This window comes from Bufo bufo, chromosome 4 (genome assembly GCF_905171765.1).
Source record: "Bufo bufo chromosome 4, aBufBuf1.1, whole genome shotgun sequence".
Classification (NCBI taxonomy): Eukaryota; Metazoa; Chordata; class Amphibia; order Anura; family Bufonidae; genus Bufo; species Bufo bufo.
Window position 1 is genome coordinate 195,649,361 of NC_053392.1, and position 18,252 is coordinate 195,667,612.

Below are 18,252 nucleotides of genomic sequence, written 5' to 3' on the forward strand. Positions count from 1 at the left end.
GGATCTGAAATTATCAGTTAGATTGTGAATTAGGTTTTTATGACATTCATCTTATATGTCAGTTACAAAAAGGAAAAGTGGGACAACATCTTCATAATTAGTGATGAGCGGCATGGCCAATATTCGAATTCGCGATATTTCGCGAATTTTTGGCCGAATATTCGCCATAATTTAGCAAATTCGAGAATTCGTGATCTCCAGTTATTGTTTACTTGATTGCGAAAATTGCCAATATAATATATTCGCGATAAATTTGCAATAAATTCATGATTAGAATATTCAACACTATTTGCGAATATGAATATATAACACTATATTATAAATATTTGCAAATTCTCGAAGTGGCGATATTCGCGATTAAAATTCGCGATTCGAATATTCGTGCTCAACACTATTCATAATCAGTGTATGATAAAGTCTTTTCAATCCAATATCATTTTCTCCTAAAATGGCAAAAAATAATATCACCCCCTAAACATCGATGACATACTTAGGATAGGTCATGAATATCAGATCAGTGGAGTCCAACTCTCGGCACCTCCACCAATCAGCTTTGGGAAGGAACCACAGTGCTCAAGGGAGTGCTGCTGCTTATTCCTTGGCCAGTGAAGGCATGTCCATCATAGATCCATTGAAGTGAAAGGGACTGAGCTGGATTACCAAGCACAGCCACTATACAATATGCTTGGTATACCATAAAGAGGCTGCAGCTCTCAGCCCTTTCAAACAGCTTATCAGTGGGGGTGCTGGCAGTCAAGAGGACAGGTCATCAATATTTCTGTTGTGGACAACCCCTTTAATGTATTGGATTGTGTACTCTTTTAAGTTACGAGTAAAACGTTTTGCATAGCTGTTTTAGAAGATTGGTTCTTGGAAGACTTGGGAACAACAAATATGGCTGTCATTATAGTGTTTTAGAGCTACTCATGGTAGCCAAAGAGACGCTGAAAATGAAATGGAACCAATGATGTGGCAAAAATAGCAGGAGCCCTGAGGAGACTGTGTCAGCGCAATAAGCCAAAGGAAAAAACAGTATTAGAAATAAAAGAATGAGTGTACTTCAGGATCTATGTACAGCTAATAACTTGGCTAGAGTTTGGAGCACATCCAGCAGCTTAAGAAAAGAATGATGTCATTAAACCACACCGATTGCCATGACAACTCAGCCCTGCAAAGAAAAGGACCCAAAGGATGCCTGTACACGTTAACGTTTTGATCAGGTTTAGTTTAAGTTTTTGATACAGTTTTTAAAACCAGCGGCGCATTAAAATAGGAAGAAAAACAGAATCTTCTCTAAATAGAAACATAGAATGTGTCGGCAGATAATAACCATTTGGCCCATCTAGTCTGCCCAATATACTGAATACTATAAATAGCCCTTGGCCCTATCTTATATGAAGGATGGCCTTATGCCTATCCCATGCATGCTTAAACTGCAGCTACCACTTCTGCAGGAAGGCTATTCCATCCTGTACATTCTGTACATTCTTTCTTGTACCACCCAAATCTTCAAAACTGCATAAAAAACCTGTACAAAACCTGATCAAAAACTTCTCTGGAGTGGTAAATATAGATTAATAAGAGGATGTCACTACAGAAAGTCTTAGCTGACAGGTCACTTTGCTTGGTGTTACGGGAGTAAGAATAATTTGACACCTTTACCTTTTGGAAGTCTGGTAAAGAAAATATATATATATTTTTTTCATCAGACCTCCAATCTTCATCAGACCCCCAAACAAGACCCTCAATCTTCATCAAACCTCAGATCAGACCCCTACATCAGACCTCAGATCAGACCCCCTAAGCTTGTCTAATTTGTAGACAGTGTAAAAAGGCACCAAATTTATCACAGTGGCTGATGCCTGTAGTCTGAAATGGAGTAGAGCGGGACAAGAGGTCGCGAGGACATCACCATGACCTCCCGGGCCAGGTCTCATGTGATTTCCTGCAAGATAGCGTTCAGTTACAGCAAAGTTGCAAAGGCATTTTACTTTAATAACAACATTATTATACCCGTGCTACTGAATGCATTGTATTACTGCAAGATATTATTCAGTTACAGCAAAGGCATTTTACTGCTATAATGCCATTTGTATACTAGTGTTAGTAAACGCACAGTATTATTGCGAGACAAGATAGCGTTCACTTACAGCAAAGGCATTTTACTGCAATAACACCATTAGTATACTTGTGTTACTGAATGAGTTTTACTGCAAAAACTGTATTAGTATAAACGGTTTAGTGAAAGTTTTGTATTTCACAATACCATGTCTTTACAGCAAAAGCATTTTACTGCAAAAACTGCATTACCATTGTAAATTGTCAATACCAGTGTGCCGTGTGTTTGTAGAAGGGGTGTGCTAAGGAGGAGGAGGGGACATCAAAGGAGAAGGGTGGTGACCATGGGGGCAATAAAAAGCGGAGGCAACGTACAGTCATAACCTCCAAAAGGACTGTCTGGGCCAGATCTGCTTCTGTTGTGGTCAGTTTGGGAATAGAGATGTCGCGAACATAAAATTTTCCATTCGTGAACGGCGAACGTGAATTTCCGCAAATGTTCGCGAATGGGCGAGCCGGACGAACCACCATAGACTTCAATAGGCAGGCGAATTTTAAAACCCACAGGGACTCTTTCTGGCCACAATAGTGATGGAAAAGTTGTTTCAAGGGGACTAACACCTGGACTGTGGCATGCTGGAGGGGGATCCATGGCAAAACTCCCATGGAAAATTACGTAGTTGACGCAGAGTCAGGTTTTGATCCATAAAGGGCATAAATCACCTAACATTCCTAAATTGTTTGAAATAACGTGCTTTAAAACATCCAGTGAGTGTATACGATCAGGTATGATTTTGTATCGATCAGGTAGTGTAAGGGTTACGCCCGCTTCACAGTGACAGACCAAACTCCCCGTTTGCACAAGGTTGGTTACCAAGCTAGCCATTTGCACAACCGCAAACTCCCCATTTGCACAAGGTTGGTTACCAAGCTAGCCATGTCCCGTTCTTTGTCCTCACTGACGTCATTGAAGGTCTCTTCCTCCACCCAGCCACGTACAACACCAAGGGTCCCCGAAAGGTGACAACAAGCCCCCTGGGACGCCTGCTGTGGTTGGTCTTCCACCTCCTCAAAGCCACCTTCCTCCCCTGACTCCTCTTCTTTAGACTCCTCTTCCAGCGTTGCCGCAGGTCCAGCAATCGACGACGACAAGGCTGCTTCTGGTGGTGATGGTGACCACAACTCTTCCTCTTCATGCTCATCTACGGCCTGATCCAGCATTCTTCGCAGGGCACGCTCCAGAAAAAACGCATATGGGATGAGGTGGATGATGTTACCTTGGGTTTGACTGACCAGGTTTGTCACCTCCGCAAAAGGACGCATAAGCCTACAGTCATTGTGCATAAGCGTTCAGTAACGTGGCCAAAAAATACCCAGCTCTGCAGAGGCTGTCAGTTCTTACCAGTTTAATCTCTGTTTTGTCCCCTATCAGGGGCCGGTGTATGGAATAGATTTTAGTAACCGGGAGATGGAAAAAGATGGTTGGTCGGTCCTCTTACTTCCAATTTGGGGCACTGCGCGTGTGCCGTGCAATGTACTGTGCCACCCTATATGAGTGGTGTGTTAAGTAGTACTATTCCTACCAGTTTAATACCTGTTGCGTCCCCTATCAGGGGACGTGTATCGAATAGATTTTAGGAACCGGGAGATGGAAAAAGATGATTGGTCGGTCCTCTTATTTCCAATTTGGGGTACTGCGCGTGCGTCGTGCAATGTACTGTGCCACCCTATATGAGTGGTGGGCAGTGGGCACAGTACAGTCTGTGGGTGTCTTGGCGGACAGGATACCAGATACACAGAAAATAAACAAACAAGTGTCTAGGCGAGAAGCTGTGGATCAAGGTCACCTCCTGACAAATCCCTACCAGCTCTCCCTATACTTCTATGCCCACGTTCAGACCCTGAAGGTGGGAATAACGTGTCCTTGTGCCTGGGCTGAAAATTCCCTAAAATCCCTAAGATGGTGAAAGGGGGAAAGAGGCAGCCTGCTCCCTCAGAACCTGGAGGGGGCAGGCGTCTCTCTAACAGCCTAGACAGGCAACCACAAGAAAACAAAAAACAACTTATCTTTTCTGACCAGAAACAGCAAATCCTTCCTTCCTTCCTTTCAAAGAGCCAGACAGAAGCTATAACCCGCACAGGACACTGGGAGTGGGCGAAATTTAAACTCAAACCAACGACCCCACCCAGTGCACCTGAAGGGAGGCGGATATAGCTCAACTCCAACAAAAACAAAAGGCTACACACGTGCTGCTAATCTGGCAGACCTCCGCACATAGCCTGAGCAGGGCATGACAGTGGGCCTGACACTCACTGGCAGGCAACTGCAATTATATTACAGAGGAAGAATTAAATGACTTTTTTATCTGCAAGGTACTGTGCCACCCGATATGAGTGGTGGGCACTGGCAGTGGGCACAGTACAGTCAGTGGGCCTGACACACTGGCAGGCAACTGCAATTATATTAAAGGGTAAAAATTAAATGACTTTTTTATCTGCAAGGTACTGTGCCACCCGATATAAGTGGTGTTCACTCAGTACAGTCTGTGGGCCTGTGGCCTCTCACACATGGGCAGGCAACTGCAATATATATATATATATATATATATATATATATAAAAAGCAGACTGATGTACCAGCCCTAAAAAGGGCTTTTTGGGGTGCTGTCAGGACGCTGTCCTTACAGCAGATGAGTCTTTGAGGACTGGAGTGGACACAGAACACTGGCCTAGCTAACGATTTCCCTATTAATTCAGCAGCAGCAGCACTGTCCCTGCTCTAACTAACACTGCAGCTTCAGATTGAATCTAAGATGGATGCTGTCCTTGCTTTTTGATAGGAGGTGGGAGGGTCTGGGAGGGAGGGTATGCTGATTGGCTGGAATGTGTCTGCTGAGTGTGAGGTACAGGGTCAAAGTTTGCTCAATGATGACGTATAGGGGGGGATCGAACATCGCATATGTTCGCCCGCCACGGCGAACGCGAACAAGCGATGTTCGCCGGGAACTGTTCGCCGGCAAATAGTTCGGGACATCTCTATTTGGGAACTGGTAGTGCTGCTGATACTGTGGACATAGGCTCAAAATGTGCCAGACCTAGGTCAAGCTGAACTGCCACTAGTTCTGTGCAAGTTGCTCCTATATGGTAGTTTTTCTCTACAAGGCCTGCACACAAAACTACAGTGATGTGCAAGGTCTACAGGATTAAAATAAGCCGTGGATGTTCAAACGCAAACATATGTACCAGGGCTCTATTGCAGCACATGAGGCAGCATCACTAGATCCTGTGGGTAAAATACAACTGTCCAGCATTCCAAATTTAATTCTGCTCTATAGCATTACTACTTATGGCCAGCTGTCTGTAAACATTTTTAAAATGTCGTTCAGTTCTGCACATGAGGCGGGAATATAAAACTGGCCAGCAATTGGAATGTTCTCCTTCTCCCGGTCTTCTTTGTGGCAGCTAGGCTGTATCCCCAAGCAGTACAGTGTCCTTATTATCAGCAGCTGCTTCTCTTGATTAGACTCATCCTCCTCTTTGTTCTCTGCTTCATTGTGAGACATCAATAACAGAATGTGTGGCCATGAGAAAACTATTCACAACCAGAAATAGCTTGTGTGCAAGCAGAACTCTCACCTGGTCAAGTTGCTGGTGGTGCAGTTCCTGCCGTACCGCCGTCTCTAAAGATTGTCTCATTTTTAAAATGTCATGCAGTTCTGCGCAGGTGGCAACATCCTTAGATCCAGTGGGAAAATAGAACTGGCCAGCAATTAGAGAAAGTTTGTTCTCCTTCTCTTGGTCTTCTTTGAGGCAGCCAGGCCACATCCTCAACCAGTACAGTATCCTTGTTATCATCCTCGTCTGTTACTTGTTCTCCAACTCGGTCATAGTTAATGGAATGTGTGGCCAGAAAGCAATTCTACACAGTCTTTTGGGCAGGAATATTGGAACAGTGGCCAGAACTGGCTCAGTTTGCTCCCGCTATACTGTCTTGTCCAGTCTTCATTGTCGTCTCAGAGAGGGTTTTCAGTGCACCAGGTGGCATCATCATGGACGAAGTTGTACTCTGCCAGTGTACAAGACATCACTTTTGTCAAAATGAAGGAGGCACAGATCTGTGAGGAGTTTCACACACCTGTGGCTGATGAACAGATCGGGCATTGCTTATGGTGGTTATTGGTCACAGGTAGGGTTGAGTGAACACCTGGAAGTTCGGGTTCGCCGGGTTTGGCCGAACTTCGCCGCAAAGTTCGGGTTCGGGACCCGAACTTGACCTGAACTTCACCCCGAACCCTATTGAAGTCAATGGGGACCCGAACTTTGGGGCACTAAAATTTCTCTAAAAAAAGTCATAGAAAGAGCTAGAGGGCTGCAAAAGGAAGCAAATAGGGGTAAGAGCAGGACAATTGCATTGCAAACAAATGTGGATAGGGAAATGAATTAAAATAACATAGAATTAAAAAAAAGTAAAAAATTATGATCTTGAACTAGGAGGCGGAGGTCAAAGTGGCAAGGGATGTGCGTCAAACCGGCTAGGCCCAGAGATACTACGAGATTTCGCCCATTATCGCACACCACCAGGCCGGGCTTGAGGCTCAGTGGCACCAACCAACTGATCGGTCTGTTGTGCCATGCCCATCCACAGCTCCTATGTGGTGTGGGTTTTTTCCCCCAAACAGATGAGTTTCAAAACAGCCTGCTGTCGTTTCCCCCTGGCTGTTCTGAAGTTGGTGGTGAAGGTGTTACGCGGACCAGATGAGGAGGCGGTAGAGGAGGAAGCGGAGTAGGAGGAGGAGGCAACAGGAGGCAAAAAAAAAACGTCCTGCAATCCTCGGTGGCAGAAGGACACGCGCCAAACTACTATCCGCCTCAGGCCCAGCCGCCACTGCATTTACCCAGTATGCAGTTAGGGAGATATAATGTCCCTACCCATGCTTACTGGTGGTTATGTGGACCTTGCCACAGATTGCGTTGCGCAGAGCACACCTGATTTTGTCCACCACTTGGTTGTACGGGGATGCCTCGCCTGAAAAAGTAGTGGCGGCTGGGAACCACGTACTGGGGGACAGCCACCGCCATAAGTTTTTTAAAAATCTCTGTCTCCACCAGACGGAATGACAGCATTTCAAGGGCCAGGGATTTTTAAATGCTGGCATTCAGGGCCAGGGATCGCGGGTGGGTAGGGGGGTACTTCCTCTTTCTCTCCAGTCTTTGGGTGATAGACAGCTGAACGCTTCCATGGGACATTGTGGAGATGCTTGGTGACGGACGTGGTGGCGTTGCTGCCACATCCTCTGTTTGCCACTGTCACTCCAGAGGGGGAGGAAGAGGCCGAGACTGCAGCAGAAGAGGGACCAGGAGGAGCCTGAGATCTTTCGTGGTTTTTGAGGTGTTTACTCTACTGCAGCTCGTGCTTTCCATTTAGATGTCTGGTCATGCAGGTGGTGCTCAGGTTTAGAACATTTATGCCTCGCTTCAGGCTCTGATTGCACAGCGTGCAAACCACTCGCGTTTTGTCATGAGCACATTGTCTGAAGAACTGCCACGCCAGGGAACTCCTTGGAGCTGGCTTTGGTGTGCTCAGTCCCTGGGTGCGGTGGGCAGTAGCAGGCGTACTGGCTAGGGGACGGCCACTCTCCTTTTACACACTGCTCCCTCTTTTGCTGTGCGGCTGGCGCTGTGTGACCACCACCTCTTCCTCCGAACTGCACACGTCACTCGCATGACCTTGATTCCATGTGGGGTCTAGGACCTCATCATCCTCCACATCATCTATCACCCACTCTTCACCTCTGCCCTCCGTGCCGGTCTACAAACTGCAGAAAGCCGCAGCAGTTGGCACCTATGTTTCATCATCATCAGAGATGTCCTGCGGTGGTCCTCCCATGTCCACATCCTGAAACATAAGTGGTTGGGCATCAGTGCACTCAATCTCTTCCACTTCTGGAGCAGGGCTATGTGGACGGCCCTCGGAAACCCTACCAGCAGAGTGATCAAAAAGCATAAGAGAATGCTGCATGACTTGGGGCTCAGACTGCTTGGCTGATTTGCAAGGGGGTGAGGTGAAAGACAGGTGCCCATGGCTGCAGGTGCCAATTCTGCGCTTTCAGCAGGGGACTGGGTGGGAGACAATGTAAAGTAACTGGAGGCACTGTCAGCTACCCAATCTACTACCGCCTCTACTTGTTCTGACCTTACCATTCGTACACCGGTATTCGGGCCTACAAAATAACGCTGAACATTCTGTCGCCTACGTGCACCTGAGGAAGGTGTTTCATTTGGGCGTGTAGCTGGCACAGATCGACCAGGGCCACGTCCCTTATTTGATGCTCTCTTCATTTTTTGAGGTCACCCACTGAACAGACAGATTAACCATATTATTTTCCTGTCACGTATGCAGTGCAGGTGTACTTCACGCAATACATGGGTATATGACGTGCACCTAACTAACAGACGGATTAAACATATCAATTTCCCTGTCACGTATGCAGTGCAGTTGTACTTCACGCAATAAATGGGTATATGACGTGCACCTAACTAACAGACGGATTAAACATATCAATTTCCCTGTCACGTATGCAGTGCAGGTGTACTTCACGCAATAAATGGGTATATGACGTGCACCTAACTAACAGACGGATTAACTATTATATTTGTGTGTCAGGGGTACAAAGTACAATGTTGCATTGCACCCACAAAAAAAAAAAATAGCTGTAGGTCACCAACATAATTAGCAGACAGATTTATGATTATCTTTCTGTGTCAGGGGTGCAAAGATGGTGCATTGCACTAACACTGTCCCTCACTTCAGCTGCCTGCTTTCTGTCCCTTCACTACTGAGAGCTGATGGGCGGTGCTACACGTTATCCAGCTTATATAGAGGCTGGGTCACATGCACCGGCCAATCACAGCCATGCCATTAGTAGGCATGGCTGTAATGGCTTTCAAGGGCACACAGCCTAAAAGATTGTTGATTGGCTGCCCTGCAGCCTTTCAACAAGCTTTATTAAATGCCCGAGCACCGAGCTCAAACCCAAACTTTTCCGGCAAAGTTCGGGTTTGGGTCCTGGTACCAAAAATCGTAAAGTTCGGTACGGACCCGTACTTTACAGTTCAGGTTTGCTCAACACTCGTCACCGGCCCCATCATACCACTGCTGCTCTCTGCCTGCCTAACATCATGCAGCCACCACAGATACAGATGTTCTTCCCCACGGCTAATCCCCCTACTGCCACTTCCATTACATCTACACAGCCACCACTACTGCAACCGTTCTGATGGAATGGCAAGTCGTGCATGTGCACTGCCACTCCATGCATTCTCTATGGGAGTACTGGAGATACCAGTTGTGCTCATAAGTTTACATACCCTTGCAGAATTTATGATTTCTTAACCATTGTTTAGAAAATATGAATGATAACACAAAAACTTTTTTCACTTATGGTTAGTGGTTGGCTGAAGCCATTTATTGTCAAACAACTTTGTTTACTCTTTTTAAATCATAATCACAACACAAACTACCCAAATGACCCTGATCAAAAGTTTACATACCCCAGTTCTTAATACCGTGTATTGCCCCCTTTAACATCAATGACAGTTTGAAGTCTTTTGTGGTAGTTAAGGATGAGGCTCTTTATCTTCTCAGATGGTAAAGCTGCCCATTCGTCCTGGCAAAAAGCCTCCAGTTCCCCTAAATTCTTGGGCTGTCTTGCATGAACTGCATGTTTGAGGTCTCCCCAGAGTGGCTCAATGATATTTAGTTCTGGAGACTGAAATGGCCACTCCAGAACCTTTACTTTATTTTGCTATAGCCAATGACAGGTCGACTTGGACTTGTGTTTTGGATCATTGTCATTTTGGAAGGTCCAAGTACATCCCATGTGCAGCTTCCGGGATGATGAGTGCAAATTTTCCTCCAGTATTTGTTGTTGTTGATACATTACTGCATTCATATTGCAATCAATTCTGACCAAATTTCCTGTGCCTTTGTAGCTCACACATCCCCAAACCAACAGCGATCCACCACCATGTTTCACAGTAGGAATGGTGTACCTTTCATCATAGGCCTTGTTAACTCCTCTCCAAATGTAGCGTTTATGGTTGTGTCTAAACAGTTAAATTTTAGTCTCATCACTCCAAATGACTTTGTGCCAGAAGGTTTGAGGCTTGTCTCTGTGATGTTTGGCATATTGTAACTTTGTGGCATTTGCATAGTAATGGCTGGTAACTCGACCATACAGCCCATCTTTCTTCAAGTGCCTCCTTATTGTGCATCTTGAAACAGCCACAGCACATTCTTTCAGAGAGTCCTGTATTTCACCTGAAGTTATTTGTGGGTTTTTCCTTGCATCCCGAACAATTTTTTTGGCAGTTATGGCTGAAAGTTTAGTTGGTCTACCTGACCGTGGTTTGGTTTCAACAGAACCCCTACTTTTCTATTTCTTAATTAGAGTTTGAACACTGTTAATTTGCATTATCAAGTCCTTTGATATTTTCTTATATCCCTTTCCTGTTTTATAGAGTTCAACTACCTTTTCCCTCAGATCCTTTGACAATGCTTTTGCTTTTCCCATGACTTAGAATCCAAAGAACATCAGTGCAGCATTGAATAAAAGATGCAAGGGTCTGTCAGGAGGCAAGAAAGTCATTGACCTTTTATACACACCCACTAATTACAAGCAAACAGATTACAGGTGAAGATGGTTACCTTTATTAGCCATTGTAACCCTTTTGTGTCAAGTTGTGTGCATGTTATCAGGCCAAATAACCAGGGTATGTAAACTTTTGAAAAGGGTCATTTGGGTAGTTTGTATTGTGTTTATGACAACCACTAACCATGAGTGAAAGAAAAGTTTTTGTGTTATCATTTATATTCTCTGAACAATGATTGAGAAATCATAAATTCTGCAAGGGTATGTAAACTTATGAGCACAACTGTAACTGAGATCTGTACTCAGCTATCTTGATGCTCACCTAGAGACTGAATGGAGCAGCATTCTACATGCACAACTTGGCTCTCCACCAGAATGGCATAAAGAGACCCCTATTCTCCTGATCAGTGGGGGTTCCAACCATCAGCCAGTTAGCCGCTATCCCCTGTACTTGGCACTACCCCTTTAACATTTGTGTGTGTATAAATACGGGCAGGTATTCTGCCCTTGTTAATGCATACTTTTTGAATGCTTGTGCACTGTTTTTGCAATAACACCTTGTGTGTTTATCTTCTTCAGCACAAGCCACTTTTCACCTTAAAACCCAAGCCATTCTGAGAATGTTTTCTCGTCACATATTGTACTTCATGTTAGTGATAAATTTGAGTCAATATATTTTACGTTTATTTATAAAAAAAATCAAAAAATTAAAGAGAATTTGCAAAAATTCACTATTTCTTAAATATGAATTTCTCTGCTTGACATTTTCCATTTGTATACTTTATGTTGGCATCATTTTGTAAATGTCATTTCATTTTTTTTAGTACGTCAGAAGGCTTAGAATTTTAGAAGCAATATTTCAAATTTTCAAGAAAATTTCCAAAACCATTTTTTTAATCACCAATTCAGTTATAAAGTGGTTTTGAAGGGCTTATGTAATGGAAACAACCCATAAAGGACCCCATTTTAGAAACTACACCCCTCAAATTATTCAAAACTGATGTTACAAGCTTTGTTAACCCTTGAGGTTTTCCACAAGAATTAAAGGAAATGGAGGTGAAATTTTAAAATTTTGTTTTTTTGTAGAGTTTCTATGTTAATCAATTTTTTCTTGCAGCACAGCAAGGGTTAACAGCAAAATAAACCTTAATATACATTACACTGATTCTGCAGTTTACAGAAATACCCCATATGTGGTAGTAAACTGTGGTATGGGCACATAGCAGTGGTCAGAAGGAAAGAAGTGCCATATGAAGGGAGATTTTTCTAGAATGTTATTTGGGCACCATTTTTTATTTGAAAAGACCCTGACATAATCCCACAGTGGAAACTCTCAAAAAGTGACCACATTTTGGAAACGACACCCCTCAAAGAATATATTCATTGGGTGTGATGAGCATTTTGACCCCCTAAGTGTTTTACAGAATTTGAAAACACTTGGTTTTAAAAATGAAAAGTTAAATTTTTTCCAATAAAATGTTGCTTTAGCACCAAATTTTTCCTTTTTACAAGGGGTGACAGGAGAAAAAGCACCCCACAATTTATTACCCATTTTCTCCTGAATACGATGATACCCCATATGTGGTGGTAAACTGCTGTGGGGGCACTTGGCAGGACTCAAAAAGGAAGGAGCACCATGTGGCTTTTGCAGCGCAGATTTTGATGTATTGCTTTACGGGTGCCATTGTTTTTTTTTGTCTTATGTGGAGGTTTATTTTTTGCGAGATGAGGTGACGTTTTTATTGGTACCATTTTGGGGTACATATGACTTTTTGATCACTCGATATTATGCATTTTGTTAGGCAAGGTGACAAAAAAAATCACTGTTTTGGCATACTTTTTATTTATTTTATTTTTACAGCGTTCACCTGGCAGGGTAAATCGTGTGATACTTTTATGGAGCAGGTTGTTACGGATGTGGCGATACCTAATGTGTCTATTATTTTTATTTTTGTTAAGTTTTACACGGTAAAAGCATTTTTGAACAGAATAAAATCTTGTTTTTGTGTTGCCATGTTGTGAGAACCATTTTTTTTTTCTATTGTCTTAGGTAGTGTCAGATGAGATGATGGTTTGATTGGTACCATTTACCTGACAGGGTGGATCATGTAATATTTTTATAGAGCTAGTCGATAAGGACGCGGTGATACCTAATATGCAATTTTTTATAACTTAATTATTGGAAAAGGGTGCTTTTTTTAACTTAAAACTTTTATTTTTTTATTATTTAAAATACTTTTTTATAATTTTTTTTAACTTTATCTTTCGTCCCACTATTGGACTTTTGGGGGTCTGATCTTTTGTACAATGCATTATAATACATCTCTATTGTAATGCATTGGCTGTAAGTGTATTACACAGTGTAATACACTTACAGCCTGCTTGCCTGTGAGACTCAGGGGGCTGGGTCTTACAGGCTTACATGGAAGGCAGCACGATGCCTATGGAAGGCATCAGGCTGCCATCCCAACCATCAGGTCCCCCCGCTGTGGTGACGAGGATCCTCCACAGATCACGGCACAGCTAGGGTACAGGAACAGCCGCTGTACGGTGCTGGCATTAAAGTCACAGTCCGCAGCACTGTACAGTTACGGCGGCGGTATCCTACAGGTTAAACACCCTGTGCCCCTAATAAAGGATCATTTTTTGGAAGGTTGCAGTGCGTTTTCAAACAAACAAACAAACAAACAAAAACAAGCAAGTACAATAAACAGGAGTTTACTGAAAGGCTTGTTTCACTGTAGCACTAGGGATACGGCAGGCTGTTCTGACAGCGCAGCGCTTTTCTTCTGGCCAATTCCTAACATATTTGCCGGGTTGCGGCTGGATTTCTGCTGGTCTCCATTATAGTTAATGGGGCTGGACGGAGACCTTAAATGGGTTGTCTCCCTTCACCAAATGGCATTTATAATGTAGAGAAAGTTAACCCTTTCATGACTGAGCCTAAAAAAGGCCTGAATATACAGGCAATTTTTCGTGATGGTGGTTTAGTGACCCTCTCTTTTTTTTGGACTACCAAAATAATTTGTTTGATGTTTTTTACTTGACACTTAGGACTTTTTATTAACATTTTTTTTCAAGATTTTTTTCCCTTTTTTTAGGTTTAATTTGGGTAAAACAGCTCATTCTTTTTAAAAAGTAATTTTATTAATTATAGATTTTTATTTCTTAAATAATAAAATGGACACAAAAATTAATTATTGCAATGGGTTCCCTATTTTGTGACGAACGTTTTGATATATAACATATATAGGTTTGAGTGAACTGGGCGACTATGGCGACGGTTTCCGTTGGTGACGGCATTGTTTTTTGTTTTTTTTACATTTCTTTATTTGTGCATTTTATTTTTTTTACTTATATTTTCATTTATTTTTGGCACATAATATGTCCTCCAAGAGGACATTAAAAGACCTCTGGAGGGCACTGAATTTTTTTTTTACTTGCACTGTTTCCACTGTAACTGGGGCATCCACAGGAGCCCCAGTCATAGGGGAAAACAGCCCCCACTGGGGGTATTACGCACAGGCAGAGTTGATCAGGGTCTCCTTAGACCCCGCAGCTCTGCTCCTGCCCCGAGACACCCCGCAGTCACGTGACTGGCAGGATCAATAGAGGAAGCGACTTGGCTGGTTCCTACTCTCCCTCCCTGTGGTCGTGCAGCACTCTTCTGCCAGCACCGGAGAAGGCAAGATCGGCAATAAACCGGTCTTCTCCTCAGGGTACCCGCTGTGTCTCACAGCCTGGACCTGACCTGCTCCTGCTTGATTGCAAGTCCTGTCAATCTAGCTCCTGCTAGATTGAAGGAGCTTTAACCCCAGCTCTGTACAGTGCTCGGATTAAAGAGCAGCCTGACCGTTTATATACCTGCTATCTGCATGGGGTATGTGCAGATAGAATGTATATAGTCAGTGGGCAGTCATGAAGGCACTTACTAATGTATTGTGATTGTCCATATTGCCTCATTTGCTGTCTAGATTCATTTTTCCATCACATTATATATTGTTCGTTTCCATGGTTATAACCACCCTGCAATCCATCAGTGGTGGCCGTGCTTGCACAATATAGGAAAAGCGCCGGCCTCTCTGGTGGATGGGACCGTGGGAGTGCACATAGTCCAGCACTTTTTTTTATAGTGTGCAAGCACGGCCATCGCTGAAGGATTACGGATTACAAGGTGGTTGTAACCATGGAAACGAGCGATGGATAATGTGATGGAAAAATTGATGTTAGCAAAGGAAGCAATATGGATAATAACAATACCTTAGTAAGAGCCTTATATTAGCATTCTCGACATGATAGATGCCATTTGCTGCAGTGAAACATCCCCTTTTAGCTCCCGGCAATGCCAGAATGAAGAGAGATCTGACAGGCTGTTCCCTACCTGAACAGCCTGCCAGATCCCTAGCACTAGTGTGAAACTAGCAACTGGTACAGAAGAGAGGCCCATGCCAATGAAAGCTTCAAGTTTCATTAGCATTCTGCTTAATTTTGAGTCTTTGTTTGCACAGTGCGATTTTGGTGCAATTTTTGCATTTTTTTACTTGAGTGGATACTGAAAGGAGAAGAGGTATAAAAGAAGTGTTCCACCTTTTGTCTTTTTAGGATACAGTGCAAATTTTGTCTCCAGAAAAAAGCATGCACATACTGCACTGTGTAAGCACACCATTACTCTTTTGCCACAAGTAGGTCTTGTTCACACAATGGGGCAGATTTACTATTTAAAATGTGCTTTGCACAGGAGGGGGTGTTCATGCTTTGCATTGCATATATCAAGTATTTTAGACACTTTTCTAACCTTTGCTTCCCCCTGACAAGGGAGAGTGGCTTAATGTGTGTGGCTTAAATGTGCCTCTGCATGCCAAAAATGAACAGAAAGTTTGGCAGATGTTTGTAGTAAAATAAGTCCAACTTATAGGTGGCGTAAATTAGACTAGATAGTCTATAGATGCGACAGATTGATCAGCCTCTGTGATAAATCTGCTGCATTTTAATCTGTATTAGCAAATTTGCCCCAGTGACTTATGTATTCCTTTTCTATTTTTATTTGCCCAAACTGTGGACCGTAATTAAACCTGCAAAGTTATCCCATGTGCTTATATGTTCCAGGTAGCATTATGAAAAAGACAATGGCATGATATATATTTCACTTACTTAAAGGACAACTCCTCTTTATGTTCGGTGAAGAGCTCTAAACCATGAGTTTCAGGTTGTACTGCAGTTTCATTATGGGGAGAAGCAAAGCCCCCTGTCGTTTCTTGTATATTGTCTAACTCATTATCACTTTCTGGTATCAAAGAACGTTTCTCAATTCTCCAATGTTCTTCCTAAGCAACAGAAGACATGTAAGAATTAAATAAAGGTAACCATAACCATGTTTGTATTGATTAGGTTCTCAAGAGGATCACTAAGAGTTCTTCAAGAATGTAATGTAAGTTCTTCGCGACTTACATTATGGCAGTGATCTGAATGTATCCTACTGAATATATGAGATTAATATTATTGCTATGACATCCTAATATATAGAATTAAAGCAATTATACCTTATAGTGAGAATAATCTTCTATACTAACTACAAGTCGTTTATGCTCTGTTCACATTACATTTGAGCATTGCAGTATACTTTTTTATTTTACTTTACTTCATTGTATAGAATAACAGTCTATTTTGTTATTCTATACACAAAGAATATTGGCGTACCAACACATACTTGCCTGGTGAATGCCAAAAAGACACTTTTTGGCAGTCACCAGATGATTGAAGCCCTCTAGGTACATTTGGCATGTCATGTGCTTTATTCAAACTACACCTCACAGTGGTCATGCCCTGAGGAGAAGGGGTGGGCTTAGAAGAACCCTTTCTACTGAGTGGTGGAGGTCTCACATTTACCATCCATCTTGTGAATAGGCGACAATTCTCCATTGTGTGAAATCCCTTTAAGACATGTCTGATAGCCCAGCTTCAATCCAGTACTATGCTGAGGGTTGCCAACCAACATTTTTCTTTTCTCTGGACAACTTATGCCAAATTAGAAAACCATAATGAATTATAAAGATTGTAAGTAATACATGTCTATAGCTCAATATACTGATAGGAACTTGTCACCAACACTTACTATGAGCTGTAAAATAAGTACCACGGCCTCAAAAAAATCACGGACAAATCTATTTTTTTCACGAACACAGAAAAAAAGTTGCCTGTTTTTACAGACAGTCCAGACATTTCTGGACGGTTGGCAACCCTGACTATGCTTAATGTGATATGTAGAAAGCTCTGTGGTCTAATGCATTTATATAGACAGATCATTTCACAATTACTTCGGGCTAAGGTATTAAAGGAATATGATTGAGATACTTTGTTTAATTTCCATGAAAAAATGTTTACCTGTCCAAATGTTCCTACTGGGTTCCCAAATACATCACTGACACATAGGCTGCAGTCTGCAGATGCGGAAATGATGAGGAGGCAGTGATTGTGTGTGCATGTCTCAATGTGTGTTACGCAGTCACTGTGTGGTTGGAAAGACATGACCAATGGTGGGAGTTCCATCGTCTTCTTTTCACTGTAATCAATACAGTACTCCTACAGCACAAGAAACATGCAAATAGAATGCTAAGAATATTTCAAATACTATATTATGTAATTATGAGTTAATGAAGGAGGGTCTCTCTTTTAAAACAATCATCTATTGGCCAGAATGGAAAGTGGCTACAAAGAGCTTTTCCCCCTCAGGAGGATACAACATGTCCGTGCCTTAAGCCTCATGCACACGACTGTGCAAACCACGGATCCGCAAAAAACAGAAGCCGCCCGTGTGCCTTCCGCACTTTGCGGAACGGAACGGGCGGCCCATTGTAGACATGCCTATTCTTGTCAGCAAAACGGACAAGAATAGGACATGCTATATTATTTTTACAGGGCCTCGGAACGGAGCAACGGATGCAGACACCACACGGAGTGCTGTCCGCATCTTTTGCGGCCCCAATGAAGTTAATGGGTCCGCATCCGAGCTGCAAAAACTGCGGCTCGAATGCGGACCATAACTACAGTCGTGTGCATGAGGCCTTACTTGGACAATTCATTCCAATGGGAACTGTGAAATGCTTAATTTCCACTTTAGTGGAGCTGCAGGGAAAATGAACACTTGCCACTGAGACTACAGCTTATTTACATGAGTCTCGCCAAGGATGTGCCCTGCGGGTCACTTACATCCTACATGAGCCACACCAGACCTGGCATTGCTATATTTCAGCAATGTATAAATATATATTATGAAGTTTGTGGCAGTAGTGCTTTAAAGGGTTATCTCATCTGGGACCTTTATGGCATATGCCACAAATGTTAGATAGGTGTAGGTCCCATCTCTGGGACCCATTCCTATATCAAAAATGTGGTCAGGAAATGAACGGAGATCATGCTGCGCATGCATGGCGTACTTTCCTTTCACTGCTATGGAACTTACAAAAATATCTGAGCAAGTGCACCCCGATATTTTTAGAAGTCCCATAGCAGCCATCCAGGTGCCACAAATGTTAGATAGGTGCAGG

General features: G+C 43.0%; 1 protein-coding gene across 1 annotated transcript in view; it reads right to left on the reverse strand.

The window, feature by feature from the left end:
• The window catches only part of WDR49 (WD repeat domain 49), a 190,659-nt gene that overhangs the window by 12,818 nt on the left and 159,589 nt on the right, over positions 1 to 18,252 (reverse strand). The window contains exons 15-16 of the mRNA XM_040428182.1: positions 17,090 to 17,287; positions 15,860 to 16,032 (exon numbers count right to left, since the gene is read on the reverse strand). Coding sequence (XP_040284116.1) covers positions 15,860 to 16,032; positions 17,090 to 17,287 — 371 coding nt within the window. The remainder of the gene's footprint in view (positions 1 to 15,859; positions 16,033 to 17,089; positions 17,288 to 18,252) is intronic.